This window comes from Penicillium hispanicum, assembly GCF_028827665.1.
Source record: "Penicillium hispanicum strain IBT 35686 chromosome Unknown utg000008l_segment0_segment0, whole genome shotgun sequence".
Taxonomy (NCBI): domain Eukaryota; kingdom Fungi; phylum Ascomycota; class Eurotiomycetes; order Eurotiales; family Aspergillaceae; genus Penicillium; species Penicillium hispanicum.
The window spans coordinates 1173128-1191950 of NW_026623200.1; the positions used below are offsets into that span (position 1 = coordinate 1173128).

At 52.4% G+C, this 18823-nt stretch overlaps 6 protein-coding genes across 6 annotated transcripts; 3 read left to right on the forward strand and 3 right to left on the reverse strand.

Moving 5' to 3' along the window:
- Nucleotides 1-731: 731 nt before the first annotated feature.
- On the reverse strand, nucleotides 732-2596 carry N7459_009276 (translation initiation factor eIF2 subunit gamma; the record flags this gene model as incomplete). Its single annotated transcript, XM_056948444.1, has 6 exons — nucleotides 732-762; nucleotides 825-1030; nucleotides 1123-1250; nucleotides 1307-1928; nucleotides 1984-1997; nucleotides 2068-2596. 6 exons carry the CDS (start codon nucleotides 2594-2596, stop codon nucleotides 732-734), a joined length of 1530 nt encoding a protein of 509 aa, XP_056795669.1.
- Nucleotides 2597-3106: 510 nt separating this feature from the next.
- N7459_009277 (putative 60S ribosome biogenesis protein Mak11) lies at nucleotides 3107-4663 on the reverse strand (the record flags this gene model as incomplete). The annotated part of the gene is made up of 2 exons (XM_056948445.1): nucleotides 3107-3691; nucleotides 3743-4663. The coding sequence occupies 2 exons, from the start codon at nucleotides 4661-4663 to the stop codon at nucleotides 3107-3109; spliced, it is 1506 nt and encodes a 501-aa protein (XP_056795670.1).
- Nucleotides 4664-5314: 651 nt separating this feature from the next.
- Nucleotides 5315-9716, forward strand: eaf1 (MYB and HSA domain protein; the record flags this gene model as incomplete). Its single annotated transcript, XM_056948446.1, has 3 exons — nucleotides 5315-5358; nucleotides 5439-5570; nucleotides 5666-9716. The coding sequence occupies 3 exons, from the start codon at nucleotides 5315-5317 to the stop codon at nucleotides 9714-9716; spliced, it is 4227 nt and encodes a 1408-aa protein (XP_056795671.1).
- Nucleotides 9717-10505: 789 nt separating this feature from the next.
- spp2 (spliceosome ATPase-activating subunit SPP2) lies at nucleotides 10506-12095 on the forward strand (the record flags this gene model as incomplete). Its single annotated transcript, XM_056948447.1, has 1 exon — nucleotides 10506-12095. The coding sequence occupies one exon, from the start codon at nucleotides 10506-10508 to the stop codon at nucleotides 12093-12095; it is 1590 nt and encodes a 529-aa protein (XP_056795672.1).
- A 280-nt stretch (nucleotides 12096-12375) lies between these two features.
- On the reverse strand, nucleotides 12376-15431 carry N7459_009280 (U3 snoRNA-associated protein UTP13; the record flags this gene model as incomplete). The annotated part of the gene is made up of 4 exons (XM_056948448.1): nucleotides 12376-13530; nucleotides 13587-15115; nucleotides 15168-15195; nucleotides 15255-15431. The coding sequence occupies 4 exons, from the start codon at nucleotides 15429-15431 to the stop codon at nucleotides 12376-12378; spliced, it is 2889 nt and encodes a 962-aa protein (XP_056795673.1).
- Nucleotides 15432-15739: 308 nt separating this feature from the next.
- Nucleotides 15740-18709, forward strand: N7459_009281 (uncharacterized protein; the record flags this gene model as incomplete). The annotated part of the gene is made up of 4 exons (XM_056948449.1): nucleotides 15740-15775; nucleotides 16071-16427; nucleotides 16495-16739; nucleotides 16789-18709. 4 exons carry the CDS (start codon nucleotides 15740-15742, stop codon nucleotides 18707-18709), a joined length of 2559 nt encoding a protein of 852 aa, XP_056795674.1.
- Nucleotides 18710-18823: the final 114 nt, after the last annotated feature.

Here is an 18823-nt window from a genome sequence, read left to right on the forward strand (position 1 = left end):
CCGGGGCCGGGAGGCGGCCTTAGTCAGATCGACACACGGGTGGTTCGCGGCGATCATTAATCCATCGATAGTTATAGGGAAAAAGATGATAATCTTCTTCTTTCCAGCTCCCTTCTATCTTTTGAATGCTAATTCATTGCGAAGTGTTTCCTTTAAGCAATTCATGAGATAGATACGCAGTAAAAAAAAATGCAACTCCACTGTCGTCCCCTTGTTACACTTTTGACCGCAAGACCTATATTTATCTACATAGGCTTAACCATGCAGAGGCAAAAAAAAAAAAAAAAAATGAACAAAAATGAAACCTCATGCGATACAACTCCTCAGAACACACAAAAGAGAAAGAAATACATTCCTTCTTCATCGACGTGATTCGTGTCCTAATTCTCTAATCATCCTCCAACCCGTAACCACCAGTAACTCTGTGTCAACCAGAGACTGTATGTCGATATACTTCTGGCGGGTCATGGGCCAAGGAGACGGAGTAGGATTTCGGAAACCTCCACTCTATTTCATCCGGGGGAATCTGTAAATATCATGCCTTCACTTTTCCGACTCGTCGTGACCGTAAAACTTTTCTGCGATTGGAAACCGCGGAGGTGACCCTGTTCGTCTTGAGGTTTTGTTGATACAGAAAGTGGTAGACTGCCCTCCACCGGTCTTTCTTATACAACACACCTCCCAACGAACCGATCCCATCGGGACTGGACGTCATTCGAAAGTGCACTGCTTTACTGCTGAATAGGCTCCAGGGTGTTACCACTAAGGAAGATAGTTAGCCAACCGCTCCATGTAAATCAAATCAGCCCATGGCGTAGACTTACGCAACAATGTTGGCCCAACCAATCAGACGCCAGTGCTTGTCGATTCTCCGACTGATAGCAATCTTTTCGCCAACTTCAGTACAGGCAGGGCTGGTCAGACTCAACTTGGCCGCATCGGCCTTAACACCCAGCACCTTAGCGCCAGTGGCGGTAGAACCAATGTTCACCATCAACACTTCATTCTTCGCAAGCTTAGCAACCTTGGCCTGTGTTTTTCCCATCGTATGTTAGTCACTGTTTCTAGCTACTCTCAAGGTTTCGACCTCAGTATGAGCAGATCTCTAGAGATTGGACTGACCTGCTTGCCATCGGCAGTCTTCACACCCAGCAGGCGACGCAGCAAGAAGTAGTTGACCTCGATTTCAGTGTAGATAGCAGGGAGGCGGCCCCGGTGGCCCAGCACGAAACCAACCAGACGATCGGCACCTATTAGTCCAATTTAGTGATCGACACCACAGATCAAGGAAAGAGCCAGAACATACGGCACAAAGTCGGGTCGATCCGAGTTCCAACACCGATCAATCCACCTGGGACGGAGTAGGCCAACGGGTTGTGTTCAGCGAAGAGCGACTCGATGCGGGAGAAGATAGGACGGCACTGAATCTTGCCGTTCTCATCCTTGGTGACCAGACCGGGACGGATCTCAATCTCGTCGTTCACCTTGATGACACCGCTAAGAATGGAACCACCAGCAACACCACCCTTGAGCTCGTCGATCTCAGCACCGGGCTTGTTGACGTCAAATGAACGGATAACCATCATATGAGGCGAAGCAGTGAAGTCGCGGACAGGAACAGGCAGGCTGTTCATCAAGCTCTCACAGACAGCGTCGATGTTGTACTTCAGCTGGGCGGAAATGGGAATAATGGGCGAACCGTCCGCCACGGTACCACGAATGAACTTGAGAATCGACTGGTAGTGCTGCAGAGCGCCCTCCTCCCGCATCAAATCGACCTTGTTCTGCAGAATGACAATGTGGTTGAGCTTCATGATCTCGATAGCGGCCAAATGCTCGGAGGTCTGAGGCTGGGGACAGGTTTCGTTTCCGGCAATCAGGAGCAGAGCGGCATCCATGACTGCGGCACCGGACAGCATGGTAGACATCTGGGAGAAGATATCAGTGAAAATCATTGTGAGATAGTGAACTAAGGAACCGTACGAGAATATCGTGACCTGTGTGCATTGGTTAGCCATGATACTAGGCCATGAACAAGTTGAAGAGAGAGAGAAAAAGAAACCATACCTGGGCAGTCAACGAAAGAAACATGCCTCTCCAACTTGTAACGTCCACCACATCCTTCCCGCTCACACTCGGGATCCACCTCCTTGTCACTGCTGTAACTCTTGTAACATGTCGGCCGGGGACAGGCAGGGTTGTCGCATTTGTAGATCTTGGCATTGGCATATCCCAGCTTGATTGTGATGTTTCGTTCCAGCTCGTTCTTGAATCGCACAGTCTGCACACCAGAGATGGCCTTCACAACGGTGGATTTGCCGTGAGCGACGTGGCCGATGGTACCGATGTTGATGGTTGCTTGACGGGCAATAATCTCAGGAGTGAGGGGATTCAAAGTCGAGAAATCAAGGGTGTTGGGGTCCGACTGTGGGGGGAGTTCAGGGCGCTGCTTTTGAGGCGGAGGAGCCGACTTCTTCATGGCGGACTTGAGAGGCTTGTCGAGCGGCTCCTGGTCGTCGAAGTCCTGAGCGTTGTTCGCATCGAGAACAGGCGAGCCGGGTTGCGACTCATCGGAAAAATCCCCGTTGGTAGCCATATTGGAGGAATTCGGGTTGGGGGGTGGGAAGGTGATGAGGTGAAGTGTCGGGTGAAAATTGCAGGGTGGGCGCTATGATAATGGAAGAATGTAATGGTGGGGGTCTTTGTGCAGTGGAGAGCGAGCGGGCGGTGTCTGACGGACTTCCTCTCTGCTCCAACATGAGTCGACCGGACACCCGATCACTAGTAGGTTCTACAAATCGTTCTTGGAGGGGACGTTGTGATTGGGAATGTTGTTCTTTGTTCGTGGCCGACAGTTGGGCTCGTATGAGTCAATCGTTCGGAGAAAATCTTTTTTGCGGCGACTTCCTAAGCTTGGAACGCAGCTCGCTGGGTTTACTTCTAAATGCACTACGAACAACTCTTTTGAGTATAATTGTAATTTTCACTTGAGAAATAGGAGATATGCTCGATTTATCCACTTCAATAGAAATACTTTTATTGTGGTCTTCACTCATCTCTTTTGAATAGTACAATGGGTATATATGCCAAGTATGGGCACGAGCATTTACTCGTTGTCACTGTCATCACTCGATGAATCCTCCTCTTCCTCCTCCTCATCTTCCGATCCAAGATCTGACAGTATCGATGGATCCCCTGCTGGCAACATGATGAAGGACGCCAAGCATGTAATTCGGTTTCCAGTTTCGTATGTGGTCAAAACCTTCCCGATCTGGCGAGTCGGGTGCTGAGACTCCGAGCTTTTGGGTTGATTGACAAGACCGAATTCTTTGCTGTCGACCTTCCAGATACGTACTGTGCCATCACTGTTACCGGTCACAACCAGGAAACCATCACGAAGTTCCTTTGGCTGTTCCTCTAAGCTCAAGATCTCGAAGTCCTTGATACGTCCCGGGAACCCAGCTTGCTTACCACCAACCTGAGCCAGCGGAGTAGCGTGTGGGATAGTCGACTCGGCATCATCTTCTGCCTTTTGAAGTTGTTGGGTCGAGTAGAAGATGACACGGCCGTCTTCTGTAGACACGGCGAGCAAGTCCATTTTTTCTTCTCCATCTCCTGACAAGGAAAGGTACTTCATCTGATGGATCTTGCTTCGAGGCCCAGGGATGAGCCTGCACTTGGGAGTTGAGTCCTATATTCAGTCAGAAGGTGAAGCCATGGCAGGGAATCAGAAGCAACTTACAATGCCAAACACCACGACCCCCCATTCGAAAGCAACTGCAAATTCCTCCCCTGCAGGGTTCCATGCAATACGGCGACCCTCTCCACTACTCCATTTCCCTTCCTTCACACTTTGCAGCAATTCTCTGTTGAAATTTAACACACCAGCCTTCTTACCCGTCACCAGGTTCCAGAGCCGCATACACCTCTCTCCTTTGCCCACACTCAGCATCAGCTTCATACTAGGGTGAACCGCAAAATGATTCACACCGGAAGGCGCAGCGCCCGGCGGTGCTGTGTCACCACTAGGGCGACCCTGAATCTTTGGGCGTGGTGCTTTGATGGTCGAGACGACGGTCCAATCACGGGTCTTGGATACGGAAATGGCATTGTCCTCGGCAGATGCGAGTAATTTGCTGCGCGATGGGAAACTCAAAGCGGAAATACTGGCGGAATGGTGCAACAACGACCCCAGCGCGCGATTCTTGGGGTTCTCGAGGATCTTGTTTCCGGCTAGCGTCGGAACTGTAGGGTAGGCGTCATTGACAGCGGGCGGGGCGGCAGACAAAGAATAGAGGTTGATGCGCTCGTCGGTTGCACCGCTGGCCATGATGACTTTTTGAGCCTCTGCCGAGTCGGTGGCCTTGGGGAGTGGAGAGAGTGCTAGACAACGAATAGCGGAGCCATGGGCCTCGAATAAGAAGGTATCGACACATTGAATAGGACTGGAAGAATCTTTTGCTTCGGTGCGAGAAATCAAGGCAGCGGCGGGGATACCCGCAGTGAAACCATGCAACACACGCTCGTAGGAGCCGGTGACCACTTGGACGGTGAGAGCTGCATCTAGAGCTTGCGACGGGGTGGCTGTGGATTTGATGGTTTTAGAAGGGCTTTGGGTAGTCTTATCCTCTTTGGGAGGATCGGCTCTCTTTCTCTTGGCCATCGTTTCAGGATGATGGGGAGGGAAATTGGTTGTCGAGAATGAAGAGGTTGGACGGCCGCGCCGGGTTTTTTTTTCTCTGGTTATCGGCTTGATAGGAAATGGATGCCTTGAAGCCTTGTTGCCCGAAAAATGGGGACTCGAGCTGCATGCCTGAAATTTCTCTTCATGCCTGAGGCCACTAACGGTGTAGAAGGAGCGACAGGAGAGAATGTGAGATTACACGATACATACGCGTCTCACGCCAGTTGGCCCTTCTGGGCCAGCACACACGGCTGACACAGGGAGGTCTTTGCGATATAAAGTGCTCTCTGGAAATGTTCTCGCAACAAGTGTCTTTATTTATATAGCAGGCGTATATCGATATAGGCCTCCCGAATGCATCCATCGTAGACTTTTCAAAGACTCCCATCCCTTCCGGTGTCAGGGTACGGTAATGTACCCTCCCGCACTCACCACGCCCAACACTCGTTCGCTTCCCTTTTTCCCCGATCCCGTACAGAAAAGTCCTCCCTTCCCTGCCTCCCATCGCTTCACGCGACACCCACATCCGATTTCATCCTTTGCAGCGATTTTTCCGATCTGAGTGACCTCGGTCAATACGCTCCCTTTTTCCCCGCGTTAATCGGATGCTGTGTTCCAAAGTTAGACCTCATGCTCCGCGACGAGCTTCTCCGGTCTAAGAACGATGAGATCGCGTACGTATCAATTTTGCAAAAACTCCGTTTCCACTGCATTGGGTCGCTGGGAGATGCGGTTGTCGCTAATAGTGGCCCAGAAACCGTTTGTTGTCGCGCAAGCGAAAACTGACCGAGTTGTATTATGCGACCGTGGGTTTTGAGGGCGCGACCGCGGACTCTCTTTATCACCAGAAAGAACAGGCGTTCCTCGACGCCAACGATCTCTCTAAGTGAGTCCCTTCTCTTCACTGCTCTCCTCTCACTCGTTATGCCCCGTCAAATTTGGTTTGCGAATTTAATTGCGTCGTGCTCATCGCTGTCGCAGAGGTCGTTACTTCGACGAAGCTACCCTTCCTGCGCCAGCCCATGCGCGCGCGCGTTCTCCAACGAAAACGACCATTTCCTCAGCTGCAAAACCCCAGCCGATCGCTGGCATCACACCGCCGCCTACTTTAGATGGCAACGTTGCTCCCGCCCCGACCGAAGCCAGTCCGAAGGGAACGCCCGTCGCGACCCAGCTGGGAACTGCTCCGCCTGGCGTCGCATTCATTCCGAAGGACGCGATACCCCCGACTCGACCGTCTGCGCCCGTTCTAAGCCCCAAACTACCACAGCGCTTGGATGTACCGACACCAACCGCGCCAGCCATCCAGAGCGTCGAGCAGCAGGCAGGCGCATCGGTGCCGGAGACTCCCCTCAGTTCCCAAGGGTACGATGCTGTCGAAGTCAAGGTCTCCCCCAGTGCACCAAAGTCTGCGGCCGCAGCCGCCACGCCCTCCCTCGAAATCCCTCCGAATCATCCTCCCCGAAAGAAACCCGACTCGCGACCTTCTATTACCCTAGGCCCTTCCAACCCTGAACAACCTTTATCACCCGCCTCTTCTATCGACCCTTACTCTAATAATACCCCCGTGCCCGTTGCCGCTTCGCCAGTCACTAGCCCCGGCGAGGAAGTGACGGAAGTTGGGAAGAGTGGCCGTCCGAGCCCTAAACATGAAAAGCCCGTGCAGCCCCGTGCAGGTCTGGTCCCTTCGACTCCCGACGAGCAATTGCGCATGGAGGAAGCCCAGTCTATGCAGCAGATTCCCGATGACGCCGCCAAAAATTTGGGAATTCCTTCATCCCACGCAGCGATCCCGGAGAGTGTGAGCTCTGGAGTTGATAAGGACCGGATGGAGGTTGACAAGGTATCTCCTGCCGGTCCTTCGGAGCCAAAGCTCCTAGATAAAACGACCGCAGCTGGTACAGAGACATTGTCACCCACGCAGCGCTTACCCGAAGAAACTCAGCCTCCTGGTGGTGTTGACGTTCAGACACCAGCTAAGCAGCAGGTAACTCAACCAGAGCGCATGACAACCCGAGTATCATCAGGAGCTATTCGTCACAAGTCAGTCTCTGAAATACTCGGGGAAACACCGAGGTCTTTGACACATGACAAATATGCTGGTGACCAAGATTCCCCTGATACTGTTGCCCGCATGCGATTTAAGGATCGTAAAGACCGAGAAAAGGACCGATCTCGCCTCTCTACCGTTGTTTTTCCAAAGCAGACTCCGTCCCAGCAGGATAGAGCTGATTCAATGGATCTAATTCACCGTGATTCTGGTGATGCAGTTGCCAAATTGAACGAGGAGCAAGATTATCTATTCACTCTATTCTTGAATAGGGCATACGCGCCTCCTCGAGGTATGAACATGAACACGCTACTTGCGTCGGCCCACAAGACTCTCAGCACGTCGAACCATTTGCTCGAGTACCAGGAGCAAATGGATTGTCGGACTCTCCGACGTATCTACGCGCTTCAGAATGCGAATCGATGGCCCTTGCGTCAAATGAAGCGAGCTCCGGAGCCTCCCCGCCAAGGCTCTCATTGGGATGTACTTTTGGACCATGTGAAGTGGATGCGCACGGATTTCCGCGAGGAACGGAAATGGAAGATCGCTGCTGCCAAGAGCTGCGCTGACTGGTGTGCGGAATTCGTTAACAGCGATGAAGAACACCGATCGTTCCTCCGTGTCAACGCGAAGATCCCTACACCAAGGGCTTCGGTGCCTGATTCGAAGACGGGCATGGCTTCACCCTCGGAGTACACGGGCGACGAGGCTTTCCCTGTATCTCATCCAACACCGGATCTTGTTCCATCGGCCGAGGAAGAATCCGTTAGTGACGGCTTTAACGACGAGCCACGGCATGATCTTCACGACACAGTTTCTCCTGCAGCGATATTCTCTCTGGGCTCCGATGAGTTCAATTTTTCTCTTGATATGACTCCAGCTGCTGAGAAACTGCTGGATGAGCTTCCTCTCTACGAACCACTCCGGTTTACTCCTGGCGACCAAGCACCAATATTCAAAGAACTCCCAGACTCAACCTGGAGGACCGAGCTTGTGCCCGTCTCCAAGTTTGCTACTACCAAGATTAACTTCATCGATGAAGAGCGCCCTCGAAAACGCAGTCGGTATGATTATTCTCAATATGGATTTGATTCGGAGCATCGTATTGCGGAGATCCCGCCAGAGCAGACGAATGTTGCATTATTCCGACCCGAGAACAAACCAATCCGCGACCGAATTCATCCTGGCCACTCGTTCCGACCTCCAACTGAGCATCCCATGCCATCCGTTGGATTCTTTGAGTCCCGGCAGTCATCACAGTGGACATTGGCTGAGGATGATGAACTTCGCCGCCTAGTCAAGGAGTACTCCTACAATTGGTCTCTTATTTCGAGCTGCCTCACGTCACCGTCGCTTTTTACTTCGGGAGCTGAGAGGCGAACGCCATGGGAATGCTTTGAACGCTGGGTTGGATTAGAAGGTCTTCCTGCCGATATGTCCAAGACTCAGTATTTCCGGGCTTACCACCAAAGGCTCGAAACGGCCCAGCGCACGGTTTTGGCTCAACAACAGGCTGCTCAACAGCAGCAACAGCAGCAGGCTGCCAGCAGTGGTCAGCCCCAACCGCCCATCCGCCGAAGGACAACACAGCCTCTGCGGGTTGATCGAAGAAGATCCTCAAGACATCTTGCGTTGCTTGATGCCATGCGGAAGTTAGCGAAGAAGAGGGAGACCATGCTCCAAAAGCAGCAGCATGCTTCTCACCTGGCCTCGCTCAGAAAAGCAAATGAGGCGAATCAGCCTAAGCCTCCAATTTCGTCACCGGCAGAGTTCAGTCGTCTCAAGTACGACCGAGAGATGAAGATGCAGGAAAAACAGGAGCAGTACCGACAACAGATGATCGCCCAACAGCGGGCTAGCCTTGCTGCTCAGCGTGCTGGCCAGTTGCCTAATCAGCCACAGCAGCTGAACCCTCAGGGACGAGCCCCTAACAATGCGGCTCCAAATTCTGGAAATGCTGGTATTGCTAATGGTACGCCAAATGGGTTCGCTACTGGTGTGACTCCTAGTATTGGCGTCAACCAAGCCCGCGCTCAGCCCATGCAGGGCATGTCTACTGGCACAACACCTGTCAACGGTCAAATGCAGCCTAACAATATGGCAATGAAAATGATGCCTCAGTCTCAGATGCAGCAGGCCGCGGGCATGAGACCTCAAGGCATGCCCATGCAAGCTTCGCCAGACAATGCGCGGGTCATTCGGGAAGCCAACAGATTGCAAGAGCAACAGCGCCTTCTGCAATCTCGACAGCAGCAGCAAGTCCCTCAGCAGCCAGGCCAGCCTCAGCAAGCGCAACAGCAGTTCCCTAACCAGCAATTTGCGCCACAGGGCTCACATTCGCCCAACTTGAACATGCCGAACGTTAATGGGGCACCAAATAACGCTGCTATGATGGCTGCGCTGCATGCACAGGGGGGGATGCAGAGCCCTTCATTCCATGGTGGCACCGCTCAGGGGGTGTCAACACCATCTCCTCGTATGAGTCAACCAAACCCTCTCTCGAGTGGTGTTGTGCCTACCATTAGCACCTTTCAAAGTCAGATTCAGCGTGCAAACCCGAACTTGCCTGCCGAACAGGTGAACAAGCTGGCTACCGACCGACTCAATCAGTACCAACAGCAGCGCATGTCACAGCAGGCTGCCATGAATGCCGCAGCAGGAGGCATGAGCAATGTTCAAGCCAACTACCAAGTGCCGCATGATGGGAACTTCCAGACACCTCCACAACCTGGAATTCCAAACGGTAACCCGGCCATGCAAGTTCCCCAGAACCAAGGCTTTTCTCCAATGATGCGAGTGCCTCAAACCAACCAGCAAAACCGGGTGGCCCCAACCAGCTCACCAGCGATGAACGGAGCCGCGCCTCAGCAAAGCCGAAGTGCCACACCTCAAACCCAGCGCAGCGGTAGCGCCCAAGCGGGAGCTGTGCAAGGCTCAAGCAAGAGCCCCCATCCTCCACCAGCCCAAACAGCAAGCAGCTAAACACCTAGTGTGGGTTGATGCTGTTTCTGTTACCTTCTACCACCTCCTCCTATCTTCAACTGTACATATTTGAACCGCACCCGCTTACTCTGATTTTATTAACTCTGCCTTTTGCCAACGCTGGTGGTCGGGGATACGGCGCAGCTTGCTTCTCCTTTTACACTTTCGCCCCTTTGCCCTCACGCGCGCACACGAACCTCGTTCCCGCTTGCGTTGTTTGATGTATGAATTGACTAGTGAGTTCATTAATCTAATGGACCAGATATGGCACTGGCTCCCTACTCCCAGTGCGGACTTTCTGGATTTGGGCATGTATCATTCTCTCTAATGGGATGAAATTCTGGGTTGGGTCAGTACCCAAGATTTGATGAAGATGAATTGTACGATTAGTTTCCAACACCTTCTGCCCTTTCGTATAATTCATTCGATACTGTAGAGGTGGAGCTCGCGAGGGTCGATATGGCTGCTGAAAACCACCAGTCGTACGACCCGCAGGCCGCACATGTAGTATCTGTAGCTCAGGCTGTTCAAAATCCTCACAGTCCAGGAATTCGTTAAGAATGAAATTGAGAGGCTATTTAAATATGACAGAATCCTATTCATTCATGGTATCAAGAGATCCAGCTAGTTAACAAGGCGACCCCAAATGATGTTTTTCTTGGGGCTCCAGGCGCGCGCTTGGCACCGCCTTTGCCACCGCCTAACCCATAGCTCCCATATCAAATCTTGGGCCTCGCGTCTCAACTTGGAAGAATCCGCCACCCTCGCTGTATTTCTGGTCTTGTCGCGATGCCATCGTCGCAAGGTTCTGGCTACCGCAACGGAGGTGGCTCTAACGCATTTTCTCTTTCCTCAAGCTCCAAAGGTCCATCTTCGGACAAGACCGCCTTCAACCTCCAGTCGAGTCACAGTCGCCCCTCCAACTCTCCAGCAACCAAAGGCCGCTCTCTACCACGCCGTCCGCACCAACTTGGTCACGATGATTCATCCGACGAGGATGAACGACCCCCAGTCTACGAAGAAGTGTCTGGCTTCGACACCCACACCGGTGGTGCCCTCACTGCAGATGGGCAATCTGTTGACGATGCGAGAAAGCCGTTAGTGATTCCCGTCACGGGGAAGAATAACTGGCGCGACAGACCTGGTGTAAATGTCAAGAAGGGTAAGAAGAACCTCCTGCCGCGTGAGGTGCGGGCCATGCAAGAAGCAGAAAGAAATGGACAAACGCCTGCAGGAGGCGAAGTTGAGACTGAGGGACCCAGCATGGCCTACGGCCTTAGCTTTGCACAGACAACCGCGGATCGAGAGCATAAGGGAGACATCACGAGTGAAGATCAGCCTATGACGGATGTCAACACTCCCATTGAAGCAAGCAAGCCTCTTACGGATGACCAGATTGCTCTTCAAGCTTTGATACGAGAGAGTAAAGGCGAAGTGGAGCGGAGGTCAGATCTTATTATTGAAGCTGTTCAGCCTGATGATAACGAAACTCCTGCGCGGTATGATGAAGCCAGCTCTTTTCGAACCGACGTCGCATCTCGTCCAGAACCCGCCACCCTGGATCAATATAATGCCATTCCGGTCGAAGAGTTCGGCGCAGCGCTTCTACGAGGAATGGGATGGAAGGATGGCCAGTCCATTGGTCGGGGCAACTACGGTTCTTCTTCCGCTGCAGACCACGAGCGGGCCAACAAACCTCGTGTCCCAGAGCGACGTCCTGGATTCCTGGGTATTGGAGCCAAAGATTCCTCTGGCGGGAAAGGCGCGGAAGCCGAGTTTGGGGCATGGGGCAAGTCAGCTATGCGCAAGGCATCAAGGAAGCAGGGCGAGGAGAAGGCAGAGGGTGCCAACACGGAGGGCGTGTACATGCCCGTTATGATGCGCAACAAAAAGACAGGCGAATATCTCACCGAGGAGGAACTAGCCAGCTTGAAGAAAGAGTCAAAGTTTCAGCCCTCAACGGATGATTGGCGCGAGAGGAGAGACCGCAATCTGGAGAAGAGCGGGCGTGATAGAGATCGGGACCGAGATTACCGCAAGCGTGATTACGATGACGATGATCGCTCAGATAGGAGGAATGGCTCTTCACGCCGGGATCGCAGTCGTTCAAGCGGCCGCCATTTCTCCCGGCATTCGCGGTACGATGAAGGCGATGTTGACCGCCGTAGAGAGGATCGGTCGCATCGTGACCGTGACCGTGACCGCGATGCTGACAGGGATCGTCGACGAGACCGTGATGATTACAAGGATTCCCGGAGAGACCGGGACAGAGACAGCCGCCGACATCGAGATGACCGGTACAGCAGCTCGCGGCATTCGTCCCACTCATCTCGGCATGATCGTGATCGTGACTCTCACCGAAGCCGACGAGATCATTAGTTCACTCGTTTTATTATTGAATCGACTAGACAGCCTCTGCACATCACAGGTTGGGACATGAATTTGCAAATTCGCGTTCGACTCGCACAAAATCAAAATAGAGATACCCTGGAAGATACGTTACAGACTAGAATGGCAAGCAGGAGAAAATAAGATGAAGATCTCAGTTCTATGAGAAAGTATTGGCTTTTATCCTTTCCCAATCCATAGATACTCCCCAAAGCAAAACGCCGATCAGTATACACGGAAGATACAAGGCAAAGCTAAGCCTCCGGCAAAGCTAAGCCTCCAACATAATCACATCCTTTCCATGCTCTTCAACATCACCGTTCATGCCATTCTCGTCCAAATGCATCAGACCGCCAAGTCCAACACCGCCATCCATTTCCTCAAGAACCCACTCCACGAGGTAGCTGTCATCTGCCAGCTCTTCCACACGCTTGTAATGTCTTTCCGTATACGCTGCCAGTGCCTGTAGGATATCCTTTAGACCGCCAGCATTACGACCATTCTTACCGCGTACGGACTGGGTCGCTAGCTCAACGAAAGTCGAGGCCGGGTAGGAGCGGAAGAGAGCGTAAAGCACACGCTGTGACACACGCGAGGTGCGGGCATTGGTATTCCAATCACGCAGTCGCAACAAGAGAGTGCGCAGATCCGTCGATTCGAGCGACTGCAGTACTTCATCAATAGATGGGTTGCCAGTCAGGCTGTTGGCAGCACGCTCGCGCTCCTCGGCAGATAGAGTTGGGTCATCGGCTGCGTCAATAGCGGATGTGAACAGTGACAGAAGACGGCCGGGATGGTTCAACTTGAGGGAGAGCACAATTGCCTCCCGGAAGTTTCCGGCACGAATGTGGTTCTGCAGTTGCTGGTCTTGCTCGACTCGCTCGGAATTGGCATTCACGGCAGCTGTGTACGTGGCAGAGGTCGTGTCGGTCCAGCAGGTCACTGTGGCATCCGCTGAACCAGAGGCAAGGGCATACGGGTTTTTGCTGAGCGTTGGAGATTGTTTGACATCAGAGCGCGAGCCGGAGGGATGAGGACTGGCGAGCGCCCAGACTCTGTCGGTGTGGTTGTCCAGAGTGGTCTCAAGTTCGCCCGTATATGGACTCCAGATCTTGACAAGACCATCTGCTGCGGCAGACGCGATGAGCGGTCGTGTCTGGATGTTCTTGCTGGCTAATGCGTCTTCCTCTTCCTCTTCATCACCCTGAGGCTTGGAGACTTGGGGTGGTGGAAGCCAAATAACCTTGAGAACACTATTGGTGTGGCCTTCGAATGTGAGAAGGCAACTGTAATCAGACAAACTCCAGAGCTTGACGGTCTTGTCACCTGAGGCAGTAGCGATGATGCCCCTATTTGTGCTGGTTCCGGCCTCGGAGTTGATGATTGGGGTGTCTCGAGGCGCAAATCTTACTGACCACACGCCACGCTGTGATAGTTTTGGATTAGTGTCTGCATCTTGGTGCCAGCATCGATAGTACTCACCTTGTGGCCTCTGAGAACACCGATAGTAGCTCCTTCTTCCAAATCCCAGACCTTGACGGTGCGATCCTGAGAAGCCGAGGCAAAAGTAGTGGACGAAGAGTCAACATCAATGGAGTTGATGTCTTTCTCATGGGCCTTACGGGTCCAAATTGCCTTGGGGCTTGATGGCTTGTCCCCCTTCGATGAGCCCAGCTTGCCCAAATCCCATCGTTTGATGGTTTTATCTTGTGATCCCGTAATCATAAATGGTGGTGGGTGGTCTTGCGGACTATTATATGCTGAACTTCCCACCGGAGGTGGGGATCGAGGCAGGGCGATAGCCCCTAAGGATTCAGCATGGCCAGTAAAAACTGCGAAGCATGAGTACGTAGAGGTCTCAGGATCAAGTCGCCAAAGCCGCGCAGTATTGTCCTTGGCCGCCGTGGCCATCCAGAAGCCAGACCAGTCCACATCAATGGCAATGATGATATCTTCGTGTCCTTCTAAGAGGGCAACGTCGGCACCAAAAAACTCCTTGCCCCCGGAGACCGAAACCACACGGATGCTTTCGGTGTTTGTGGCCAGGGCAAGCATGGATCGATCCGGTCCGACGTAGCCAAGATCAATGATTTCATCGTCATTACCGGAGATGCGTCGAACGACCGTCAATGGAGTCAAAGTCGAGCCTGGCTTGTATCCTGATAATGACTCAAGCGAATGAAGGCGAAGAGTCTGGTCCGCATGGACTGCTAGCACAAATGGCAAATCGGGCGAATACTGAATGGCCACGATACTCTCGAAGTCTTCACCCGCCTCCTGCTCCTCAGTGACTTCACTGCCCCTGTTGCAATCGAAGACGCGCACTTTTCCATGCTCACCACCAATGACACACAGCCCACTCTCTCCAACAAAAGACGCCGCCTCCACACTTTCCAGCACCGGAATAATCCTGCGAGATTTCCAAGTGCGGGCATCCCACACAATGACTGTCTTGTCTCGACTTGCTGAAAGAAGAGCATTCTCTGTCGGGGAATAAGACAGACTGCGCACGAGGGAGACGTGCGAGTCGAGCGATGCAATTGACTTTTTCTTGTGTAGATCCCAGACCCGAACCTTTCCCTCTTCACTACCAGAGGCCAGTCGGAATCCTACTGTAGAATCAGTAGCACCGGCATTGTCATCTTCCATATCCTCATCCTCGTCCCCCGACGATTTGCGCTTGGACTTCTTCTTGGAGGCAGATTTTGCATCGGCGGAAGTCGACACCTCGAAAAAGCAGAGCGCAGAGATTACGCCCCGGTCATGGAAGGTGTGGGTCACAAAGCCTCCACGAATATCATAGATCTTGATTGATCCATCAGCAGCACCAGTTGCGAGCAATGTGCTAGTATGGTCAATTGCAGTCGTCACTACGGGAGCCGTGTGAGGTTTGAGGGTTCGAATCAGTTCTGCATCGATGGTTTGGGAGACTTCGTCAAAAGCCGAGAGAGCGTAGATACGCATGGACATGGAGCGCGAGCAAACAATAGCGTGCGATGCAGACGGCGTAACTAGAGAATTCATGAGCATTTTCTCTCATGAATGACACGGGATTCAACATACTCGCCAGGCTAGTGATAATCTCTCCATCCTGGAAAGTGTGCTCTGTCAGTGATCCGCAATTCAGATTGAACACATGCTGTTACTCACCCCCTCCAGGCTAGCGAGCTGGTCGCCTGTCTCCAAGTCGACAATCAGGGCATCCTCCCCCACGCAGCTCAGCAGAATGCGGCCACTGGCATCCAGCGCTGTGCTGCCACCGGTGTAGATTGGACGGAGGGTACGAGACGCCTCGAAGGTTGTTTTGACAATGGCCTTCGACGACATGATTTTGTATCGCAGCCTTTCGGCAGTTTCACGCCATTCACCCACTTGGATATCGGAGTCGCTAAAAGCTCGGGCGACTTTTTTTTCGAGTTTGCAGTGTTTGCGCGGCGATAAGATACCCAGACATGGCCCGTGCACCGGGGCGGTATAGACGCCACAGACGCTGGGCACGTGGATGCCTTTGACGCCGCCTCACTCAGCTGCGCTTTGCTCCTGTTCTATTTCGTCAGCATCGATGAAAACGAGGTTCATGGCTGGAGCTGTGAGGTGATGAGACCATCTTCCGTGCTTGGTGCTTTCTGCTCATAATGGGCCGTCAGGCTTATTTGAACCGGCTCGCCTTGGTAAGCCCCTCTGTTGCCGATTCCTCCTTACCCTTGTCTGCAGCCCTCGATTTCTCTGCAGTCCCCGATGGGATGAAGGTCACTTGATTTGCTTGACGCTCCCCTTCGGCGGCAGATGATCTGCTCAGACTGCAGGTTTTCTGTCTCTCTTCCAGAGCAGATCAGCAAGCGTTTATGTAGAGGGAGGCTGAGCCTGTCCAAAACAATAGCCATGTTCGATGTGACTTTCACTATCATCCAGAAACTGATACTTTCTTTTGTGTTCCCTTAATACCTGATGTTGACTCGTTTCAAGGGCCGATCACCTTACGAGCCTCCCGAAACCGCTGCTGTGGATCCTTCAAGCCCAGTGCGGAGAGTCTCCAATGTTCACGCCGACAGTTATATGCAGCAGTATGATGCACGAGGCCATCCAGTCAATCCTGAGTCGAAGACTCTGGGACGGGAGCTCCGAAGAGCGAAAAATGATATCCTCTCCACCATGGGCATAGTCGTCAGTGGCGAGGACCGAAACGCCAATACGTCCAACGAGCAGCAGAAGATCAACGAAATTGCAGCTGAAAATGACTTTGGCTTGGTCATAACCACTCTGGACCAACTGTTTGTGTTCTTCGGGACCTGGTGGACCTCATCCCTCACGGGACGTATTCAGGTGAGGATAGCATGCTAATTTTTGGATTTTGTGTTGTTGGTACTGATTTTCGATACTGCCTCTGTAGACCTACAGACACTACAATCATACTGCATTGCTTGATGTCGTACGCTCCGAGCGTGGGTCAACAGGAATCTTTGGCTTCTACTTTGCAGGAATTCCTGCATGGGCTGTGTCCAGTGGCTTGGCAATTGCCCGCGATAATCCACTGAAAAGGATATTCATCACTGTTCGGGACTACTGTCTCGAATACACAGGTAAAGGGGGTCTGTCGCTTGTGATCCGGTCATTATTTGGCCTCACATATTCGATGTAAGTAATCTCGTCTAAAGCGGGACCCGGACACTGATGTTAGTGATAGAGCAAGGAGTTCAGTCCTTGTTTTTTCTGTGCAGGCATATATGTATTCGTTACTTCAAACACTCTCTCTAGTGCCCGCCAGAGCCATCCCCGGTCTTCGTCTCATGATGCCTTTTGGCCCAGAGTCCTTGCTTGGACTACCATCTTTTCCGAGTGGCAGCTCTTTCTCTTCGATTAGTGGCTTTCTTGTCCGTCTTCTGGCTTCTCCCGGGTTTCTCACCTTTCTTTACGCTTTCTACTTGCGCCCAGAGCTAGAGGAGCGTATCTACAGATTGGTACGACGACAGCTGCCGAAACCTACCCTCGCAGACGAGCTTTCTATCAGGGTTGCCTACGAAGAAAACCTCATCGAATGGATCGTACCGACCTTGGGTCGCAGGGCAGACGAAGAAACTCGTCGTGCAAAGCTTACGTTACTGCAGGATATCAAGGATGAATTCAAAGCTTTGCGAAGATGGGTATCTTCATTATTCGGGTTGTTCCCAAGACCTGCACTACTCCAACAAGCCACCGAGGGCTTGGACCAGGAGAAAATCGATGATCTCCGTAACTCAATCGAGTCTTTGCAGCATGAGCTTGAGGAAGTTCAACTTCGCAATAACCTTCGTGGCGTTGTACCCGACGGTCCTTTGACGCAACCATTAGGGCCTACTGCTACTACTGGTCCGGTTGACGTTGGGCAGTCGGATCTGCCAGACGAACGAGGAGATGTTCAAATGAATGCAGCTGAATTTGGTTTCGGTATGAACCAAGTGCTTACAAATGAGAATCGCATGTCCCTATCTCCTGGCGAGATGAGCAGCGACTATGTTTCGGAAATGGCTACAATTGGACGAACGAGTGCGCCCTCGGGTGCTTCTAATACGCAAAGCCAACTCAATAACACACGCCAAGAAGAAGTCTCAACAGCAAGAGACCGCCAAAACTCTCGCTCGAATACGCTTTTTTCTCGGCCATCGTCGCCTGAAACATCACCACCGACATCTCCCCGTGTTCGAGCCTCCTTGATTCATCAAAGCTCTGATATTATCACAATGCAGTTAGAGCTCTTGGGTAACCGCAACCGCAACCCTCAAAACCAAACATCGGCCCCAACGCCGCGAATTCCGAGGCTGGGCGGTGAGAATGCAGGCCTGCGATCCTCTTCAGCAGGAGTTGACCGCAGACCAATAGCCGAATTTTTAGAAGCCCTTATTCTAAGCCAGGCTCAACATCAGGCTGCACAACAATCAGTGCAAGTGGATCATGATGGTCTCTCCAGCACGACCGCAGGTGCAAGTTTCACAACTGCCCACGCTGTTCCTACTGACAGCGAAGCGCCAAATACAGACCAAGACGTCAGAGCAGCGGAAAACCACCCAGATCCCAGCACTGTTGAAGAGACTACGGCACCTGTCGTCCCTAACATACTTCCGGACGGGGTTGAGGAACCTAACGATGATGAAACGGGCAACCCTATGCCCCCACCGGTGGAGCAAAACGAGGGTACTGCTATCCAGACAGATGAATTCGCAACTCGCCCACCGCCAGATACCTCACTGACGCAGGGACAACCGTTGCCGAATCAGTCGTCTATTGCTCATCGAGTCACTCTTCTCTCTGCCCATCCCGTGGACTCCCTTGCATCTCACATCGCAGCGATTCTCAGCACCATTATCCTCTCTCCTCTCGAAACACTCTGCCTCCGCTCATTGGCCCATTCCTACCTCACACTTCACCCTTCTGTTACTGCGAAACCCTCGGATCTCTATCCTACGAGCTTATGGTTTGGTGGGCACTCTTGGCCTGATGCACTTGCTTACACCGGTAGACTGCTCCTTATGAGAGGCATGCAGGCTGCACTGAGAGCCGGGGTGTGGGGATTCCTGGTCGGATCGACGATGAGAATCGGAAGAAAGTTTTGTGGTTGGGGAGCTTTGTGATATCCGGGAAAATCGAAAAAGCACTAGCAGTAATGTAATCTACCATCGCATATAAGCAGCATCTGCACCAGGTGAAGAAATCGGTAACGTATATTCGTCATATTGCTAGTGTTA